The sequence below is a fragment of the Solenopsis invicta genome, chromosome 11 (assembly GCF_016802725.1).
Source record: "Solenopsis invicta isolate M01_SB chromosome 11, UNIL_Sinv_3.0, whole genome shotgun sequence".
In the NCBI taxonomy this organism is placed as follows: Eukaryota; Metazoa; Arthropoda; class Insecta; order Hymenoptera; family Formicidae; genus Solenopsis; species Solenopsis invicta.
The window spans coordinates 1017465-1025573 of record NC_052674.1 but is presented as its reverse complement, the minus strand read 5'-3'; the positions used below and the strand labels follow the sequence as shown (position 1 = coordinate 1025573).

Below are 8109 nucleotides of genomic sequence, written 5' to 3'. Positions count from 1 at the left end.
AATCATACATCATTGTATTTATTAAAAAAAACGCTACAACTTTTATCATATAAAAATATTCACTTTACCATGCAAAAGTTGTGCATGTCTCTTCGTCCTTAACATAGATAAATTCTTTAAGTAACCACTGTACTCACAATAAAGTTTAGTTCAAACCATTTAATTTGATATTATATTTATTAGGTCTATCTCTGCTAGTTTACGAAATAAAAGGGGGTGGCCACTTATATTGGGACACCCTGTATATATATACACAGGGTGTATCTTAGAAAGCGCTCACTAATTATATAGCGTTACTAAAAACTGAGTCGAAAAGTCCTGAATCATTTTTTTCTATAATGCTTAATAAAGCAATAATTATTAAGTAAAGCTATCCTAATCAACGCCGTCTTTTAAAAAGACATACATCGGTGAATCACGCGCCTGGGAGTGTGTGTGAGCGCTCGCTCGGCTCGCCGTTTGCTAGTTGCCTGTGCAACTTCGCACTGCCACGGTTCACAGACGTATGTCTTTTTAAAGAATGGCGCTGATTGGATTAGCTTTAATAATTACTACTTTATTAAACATTATAGAAAAAAAAGATTCAAGACTTTTCAACTCAATTTTTAGCAAGCAATAACGCTGTATAATTAGTGGGGGCTTTTTAAGATACACCTTGTGTATATATATATATATATGCGTTAGGTTGAAAATTTTTATATAATAAATTTTATACGTGTGTGTGTGTGTGTGTGTGTGTGTGTGTGTGTGTGTGTGTTATTTACAAGTTTATCTATGTTCACACTTTAAATTAAAAAAAGCTGTGTGATATTGATTAAATTCTATCAAACATCAAATCGCTAAAAAGATATGTTCCTCTTTTATATTATATAACCCAGTGGATTTTGTGTGTGTGTGTGTGTGTGTGTGTGTGTGTGTGTGTGTGTGTGTGTGTGTGTGTGTGTGTGTAATTCTATGTATATTCATTTGATATAAATCACTAGAACCTTATATTATTCAATGAGTAAAAAGTTGTCTTTGTAGCTCGAATTAATCATCTTTATCAATTTTATAAAAATAAAATATATCAAGAGCTAAAAAGGTATAATCGAATTATTTCGGATATTACAATTGATTAGAATTATAATAGTTTAGTTTTCGAAACAAATATAAACAAATGATACTCGATCATTTTCCGTGTGTAACGATTTCACGGTCAGTTTTTACTTACATTAATACGATAATCAATCGATGCTCTGCAACAATTAAAAAAGCAGAGTGCGCGTTTTTGTAACTTATGATATGTAAAATATTTATTTATAAATTTGTGTGTTACGTTGAAATTTGTAAAGTTATTCTAGAATGTATATGCCTCATTCAGGCATATGTGCTGAATTTGTGGTTTCACCTCGGCGTTGCAATCGCTCTGGATGCGAGCAAGCTAACTGACTGAAATCACGAACGACGTCATTGAACGTTTCATCACCGGTGACGCCTATTTCAGAGTCTTTCATTTCTTCATTTAAAAGACCAAGTCGTAATCTGGTATAGACACGTTGAGATATAATAAAACGAAAAATTTTTACATAAATTTATATATATAAAGAAGCTTTTGCAGACAATACTTACAAAGTAACAATATCGGCATTTGCTTCTTTTACAGCAATCGACAAAGGTTTTATTCCACTTTCATCCTCAATGTGTTGATTAGCACGATGTTTAAGAAGTAAGCATACTTGTGCAGTATGTCCTGCAATACAATTGTAAATACTTATTTAATTGTAATATTCCCGCTGCCCCTTCAAAAAACACAAAGACAATATTATAAATATATACCCAATTCTGTCGCTAAATGCAATGGTGTTTTCCCCTCGGAGTCTTGACAATTAATACGCGCACCATTTAAAAGGAGATACTCACACGACATAACGGAACCCTGTATACAAGAAAATAAACTACAACTATTACTACTACTGCTACTACACTATTACTATCATTATTATTAGTTTTATATTATACTTTTACATTACGCACAAATTTTTTGTAGAGAAATAATAGAAAAACAAGAGATATGTATATGAAACACAATTGGCAAAAAAAGAATAATTCTACATTGCATACTTGTATAAAGTGTCATACATACACTTATTATCGCTTGATGCAAGGCACTGCGACTTTTATCATTAACATTAGACCACAATTTATCAGCACCGGCCGCTAATGCCGCACACATTACAGGTAAATTATGTGCTGTAGCAGCTTTATAGAGCAGCATCTCAGGATGCAGATTCTCTATATCTTCTTCATCAGTAAACTCTTCATCTTCGCCAGCCGTTGAATCTTGATCAGAACTCAATTCTAAATTGTCATCGATAGCAGGTTTTGGTACATCACAACCAAACATTAACACAGCTGATTCTACTTTTTCGTTAAGGTGCTTCTCTGGGTCTGGTTCAAGTTGTTTATCTCTTGAAACATTTTTATTATTGTCTTTGACCTTACGAGTGATACATCTATTGGAATTATTATCGTCTGATTCTCCGACTGAAAACGTATTAATATTCACTGTTAATGTACTCATTTCACTTTCTACCAAACTAAGCTCTTTTGTAAGCGACTCAGCACTTGCAACTTCTTTGTGAGTTGCAACTGTATTCTTAACATATTTATTAGTATCATTCAAATCATTCTGCGAGCGATTTAAGATCTTTCCGTAAAGAGTAGAGTTATTTTTCAAATCCATATTGGCACTATCATCTGAGCTCATGGAATTTCGTTCGGCTTTCTTCGCTTTGTCAACAGAATTCAAACTGTCGATTGACGTACGTTTGCTTTCGTCCGAGCTCGTAGAAGGTTGATTTTCTTTTACTGATGATAATGTTGATGTTTTATTGGCATTACCATTATCAATCTTATCACAACTACGTGGTCTGCGACGTAATTTACGAACGCTCCATTTCCGAAATCGCATTTGCTCTCGACTAGTATGATGCTGGCCAGTTGGTATCACATCAGTCAAAGATTTTACAAATTTACGATCTACATACTTGAACTTTATCCAAGCTTCTCGAACGTTACTAGAGAAAAGAGGTGTAAATAATATTTTTTGTTAAGATTTTTTCTTATTGTTATTAAACAGGAGTTAGTTGATTAGCTCATTATGATATTATGTACCCATTGCATTTTGGTGTAGCTTTGGTAATGTCGGAAGGTATAGGCAGAGCTTCGTATATGCTATTTACCACGGAATTGCCCAATTCCGCCATCACTTTAAGTATTTCTGGCTCCCAATCATCCAGAGTTAAGGATCGAACTTTACTATAGTGTACCCCAAGACTTCTATGTACACCAGAACATTCTAGATATGTATAAAGTATGAAAAATATTGAGTGTATAATGTTACAAATAGCAGCGTGTGGCTATAGTACATACATTTCTTCAACTTAAAAATTTTTTTCAAGTTTACCTATACAAAGTGTAATGCCTAGATTGATGCTAGCCCACCGTGGGTTAACATCGCCACAGTCGCAGCAAACCTCATTACCCGAAATCTTTAATAACTGCTCCCATACTCTGAAATTTTTAAATAACAATTTCCGATAAAATACACAAACATATGATGAATCAATCACAGCGATGAAAAAGCAACAGTATTATTCACCTTGATTTTAGTTTTGTCAATGGTCTTGCAGGACCCCGATCACGCGATTGTAATTCGTATGGATTAATATTGGCAGCTACACTCATACCTCTTTGAATAGCAGCACCGATAGCTTGCTGCATCGCAGTTACCCATGCCAAATATGTTTCCTCGCTATCTGCTTGCAGCATATGACTCCTACAAATTTACAATTTGTTTTTTTTTAATTATTTGCAAAAAATTTCGATTTATTTACCATTTACAAGTAATAATCTTTTCTTTTTACATTCATCACATTCAGCAAACGTTCGACAAAAATCCAAAACACTTGTACTCACTTTGTCGGACTTAAAACTTCAAAACAATTCCTTCTGTCACAATCGACTACAGGTTTCACAGTGCATAGTCGTAAATCTTCTTCCATTATCGTATATCCTTCGTCACCCGTTCGTTTTCGGTATACCAGTTGATGATCCTTCAAACAAAACCACCTTCTATTCCAAGTTTTAAAAGCATTACTGGTCCTTTTAAATAAATAGCCTTCCATCTTGGGATTGCCCGGTAGTAAAGAAGGAATCAGATCTCGATTATTAACGTAAATGTGACGATTTTCCATTTCTTTTTCAAGTTTATTCGAATCGCTTCTCATCTCAACTAAATTTTCATCGAGATCTTTCAGAAAAGGATCTAAATCTTGAGCAAGATCGCTACCTTGGTGGTAATAAGTAATACATGCGTGCATATAGCTGAGTAATGTGCCTAATATTTCGTGTCGTTTGTGGGCTTGTAGCATCGTCAATGCGTGAATATAGTCTAACGCGGTATGCCGAAAACACGATCGAGTAGCCGACAGGATATTTGACGCTTCCTCATATTCCACAGGTCGAGATTTCGGTACTTGAGAATTCCTATTCAATGCAATATCAAGATCACTAGAAATTCTTTCAAAATAATGCCGAGTCTCTTTCGCTCTCTTGATATCGCTAGAAAAAGATGTAAAATTTTGTTCAAAGACTAAACCAATTTGTCAATTTTTATTTAAGATTCGATATAATACGACTTACTGTTTAATAAAATTATTAAGATCCTTCATCACAGTCCTAGAAGCTTGATCCAATAAAATTGTATGATACTTGTTCATTTCTTGTAAAGCGTGAATAAGCTTGTTTAAAAATGCCATTATTTCTGGATCATCGCTAAAGTACAAAGATAATTCCCATAGACTATTGGCAAATTGGCTACGAAAAAAATACAATTATTATTAATACTTAAGGACTCGTCTATTATCTGTTGCTAAGAAATATATATAAATTTTGTGTATGTGTGTGTGTGCGTGCGCGTGCTTAGGTATATGTACATATACATAGACATATTGTAGATATAAAGTGTGCAAAATGATATATTTTTTATCAAATTTTGACTTTATCTATGACAATTATTATTTGGTTAATTTTTATTCTTACTGTATAATAGAATATGTACAATTTATTTATATATAATAAAATTTTATTAGATTCTTTCTCTTCTCTTTACAATGCTATTCTCAATTTCAATATAGATACTCTTTATGTAGATAAGACAATTATAATTGATTGGTGATGAAGCAGTGATATATAAATATACAAAACTTACTTTTGCTGTCCAACATAGGCTTTCCCCGTGTCAATGGTTAGACTACAATTTTTTAATACCTGTAAAAAAAAAGGATTACGCTAAGATATGTTTCACATGTCCAATATGTAGATGCGTACTCCATGTATCTATTGGGACAATAAAATGGGACAAAGCAAAAGATTTTACTTCTGTGATTGTATTAAATTGTATGCTGTTTTTCTTTTTATTTAGTCACTATATATTATATTAATTGTTACAATAATTGTTTCTAAAAGTTAAATTAATGATATATTTAAATAATAATATATATCATTAATATGGATACCTTATCTAACTTTTGTTCAAGTTGATCCACATTCCTCTCCACCTCTTCGATGCACAATCTGTAAAATTTACGTAAAACTTTGATTCAATACTTGATCATTTTAAAGTAAAAACTGGAGTCAAGAACGTACCCTCGAGTTAAAAGTGATATAACATAAAAATGAGGTGATACGCTCCTCTGTAGGAAACGAGTTAATTAGGTGATTAAGAAGCTGCGAGAGATCTTACCGAAACTTGGGAGTATCTCGTAAGCATTCTTCGAATTCGATTAAAGGCTTCATTTTGTACCGTTGACTTTTCGAGATGTCGGAATGCAACTTCGTCCGATATACCGCGATCTCGAAATATTATGCGCACAATATTTTCCATGAAACGAAAAAATGATTAGCAGTGCGATTGATAAAAAGCGTAAGCACTAGCGTAGAACAAGCGCGTTTCCCACCATTTCCATCGTCTTGTGGTGGCTGCTGGCTGCTGTGCTATGTTATGTACTATTTAGTGCCAGTGGTTCTGTCAAACGCGTAACCTAACCTAACCTAACCTAAAGAGGAAAATGACTCATGTCGGCTCAGGGCAGTCAGGGGCAGTCGGCATTGGTCGACAATGTTGACATCAGTCGGAAATGTCGGAATGGATCGGCAGTATCGGCAGTCTCGGCGGCACGCCGAGGGATTATCGACTCGGATCGAGTATATCGTCAAGTTATTAGTTACATCGTCACCAATAGATGGCACTCGTAGAACTCTAGGGCGCGCCAACGCGCGGTCACATGATCGTCACATCCGCTACATTATTTCATTATTTCGTCCTCGTCCCCGCCCGCCAACGGCGCCAACTCCGACCACTCCGCCGCGCGCGATGTGATCGATGTGATACATTTCAAGTTTCAAACGCTCGAAACGCTCAAAATTGACATGTAGAGAGTCAAGTGTAACGTTGGAAACTGTTGGATCGTCGCAGTCGCATAATGCGTTTCGTGAAACGTCTCGGTTTTCTCAACGTTACCGCCTTGGTCTGTTATTATTACATATTTGGAAATGTAATCGCTGCCGATGATGATTCCAACCGCAACTTTGGACGCATGTACAAATGGAGGAATCTACAAGAAGGCTTTGAAGAGGCGAAAATTTGCAGGAAACCGATATTTCTGCTAATTTACAAACCGGGCTGTCCGACTTGCGAGAAATTGAAACCCAAGTTCAGCAACTCTATCAGAATCCTCGATCTCAGTCAGCGGTAAGTTGCATTAAGCAATTTTTGCGGAATATCTTTTGCTATTCTTTCCGAATCCGTTTTGCCGAACAGCATCGTTTGCAGCTGTACTTCAATTTGAAAACGCACTTGATTATACATGTACGTTACGAACGGAAAGTAGTGTAATACGTGGTACGACAGCAAGATGTATAGTATTATAATCTCAAATTGAAAGTTTTCAATGAAATAAATTTGTCTTTTACTTTTACTACATAGTTAGAAAATGCAACTTGTAACTATAATAGCGTAAACATCATATTTAGCGCGACAAATAAAAAAGGGAGCGAGAAAAAGATTAATGTCGAATTGTTTTCATTGTATAAATTCCTGACAATTGATGCAGCTTCGTTATGGTGAGTGTGAGGAAAGGTGAAATTCACCCGCAAGACGAAGTAAAATTTCAACCAGATGGAACCTACGTTCCAAGAATCCTCTTCTTCACTCCGGACGGCGAATTTATGAAGGATATTTATAATCGTCATCCGAAAGCCGATGATAAATTTAAATATTTCTACAGCGGTACGAGTCAAATAATAGATAGCATGCTTTTGGCATTGGAACGTTGTTCCGAAAAATCGTTAAACGGTACGCTTGATGACGAAACAAAAAGAAAGTAATACATTTGTCAAATGTCAATCTGCGATATATACAATTTGCTGGACTTTGCTGAAAATAAATTTACCTTGTTATTAAAAAATACAATATAGTTTCTTAAATTATATATGGTCATAGAGGATACTTGAGAATTGAAAAGATTATATATATATATATATATATGAATAGGATTTTGCACTAGTATAAATTAAAATTAATTAAATTATATTAATAAGAAATGGAAAGGAGAAAGAGAGAGAGAGAGAGAGAGAGAGAGAGAGAGAGAGAGAGAGAATTTAAGCTGCGATAAGAGTACACGTAATATACGTCTCATGTAATAGTAGTAACGCGAATAAATATTCTTTTTGATAAGCCTACCAAACTTTATGTAAACGTCTTTTTGAATTAAGATTATTATATTGTAAAGGGAGCAAAGTAATAGGTATATAGAGAATAGAAGATATCAATTTACGTATAAGGTGAATCAAGATGGCTTTTCTCCTCCTCCCTCTCACTCTCCTTTTCAAGTCATACACCCGCGCGCACGCACGTGACAAAAAGCTCTCTTACCCAGCATTCGAGTCTGCGCCTGTACGTCATCAGATTTAGTGCCACATCCAATATACGGTGGCCTATAGCGAGCTCGCAGAGATAGGCATGACGGCGCTTGCGTTTGCAACAGTTGCCAGACGGTAAAACGGCTT

General features: G+C 35.0%; 2 protein-coding genes across 2 annotated transcripts; one reads left to right on the top strand and one right to left on the bottom strand.

Moving 5' to 3' along the window:
* Positions 1–907: 907 nt before the first annotated feature.
* LOC105198762 (arf-GAP with coiled-coil, ANK repeat and PH domain-containing protein 2) lies at positions 908–6058 on the bottom strand. The gene is made up of 12 exons (XM_011165596.3): positions 5786–6058; positions 5559–5616; positions 5252–5310; positions 4684–4857; positions 3958–4602; positions 3641–3817; positions 3446–3552; positions 3154–3337; positions 2123–3056; positions 1816–1915; positions 1609–1729; positions 908–1521 (listed from the first exon to the last, which is right to left on the bottom strand). The coding sequence occupies exons 1-12, from the start codon at positions 5836–5838 to the stop codon at positions 1353–1355; spliced, it is 2781 nt and encodes a 926-aa protein (XP_011163898.2). The 5' UTR covers positions 5839–6058; the 3' UTR covers positions 908–1352.
* A 165-nt stretch (positions 6059–6223) lies between these two features.
* LOC105198763 (thioredoxin domain-containing protein 12) lies at positions 6224–7517 on the top strand. Its single transcript, XM_011165597.3, has 2 exons — positions 6224–6793; positions 7155–7517. Exons 1-2 carry the CDS (start codon positions 6525–6527, stop codon positions 7426–7428), a joined length of 543 nt encoding a protein of 180 aa, XP_011163899.1. The 5' UTR covers positions 6224–6524; the 3' UTR covers positions 7429–7517.
* Positions 7518–8109: the final 592 nt, after the last annotated feature.

What these genes read in the sequence shown, in the direction of transcription:
- LOC105198762 (XM_011165596.3), bottom strand. Translation starts at nt 5,838, where the DNA reads ATGAAGCCTTTAATCGAATTCGAAGAATGCTTACGAGATACTCCCAAG. An exon ending in AGGCATTACACTTTGTATAG is followed by an intron (nt 3,338 to 3,445) that starts GTAAACTTGAAA and finishes ATACATATCTAG; the next exon opens with AATGTTCTGGTGTACATAGA. An exon ending in AATGCCGATATTGTTACTTT is followed by an intron (nt 1,522 to 1,608) that starts GTAAGTATTGTC and finishes TGTCTATACCAG; the next exon opens with ATTACGACTTGGTCTTTTAA.
- LOC105198763 (XM_011165597.3), top strand. Translation starts at nt 6,525, where the DNA reads ATGCGTTTCGTGAAACGTCTCGGTTTTCTCAACGTTACCGCCTTGGTC. An exon ending in ATCCTCGATCTCAGTCAGCG is followed by an intron (nt 6,794 to 7,154) that starts GTAAGTTGCATT and finishes CAATTGATGCAG; the next exon opens with CTTCGTTATGGTGAGTGTGA.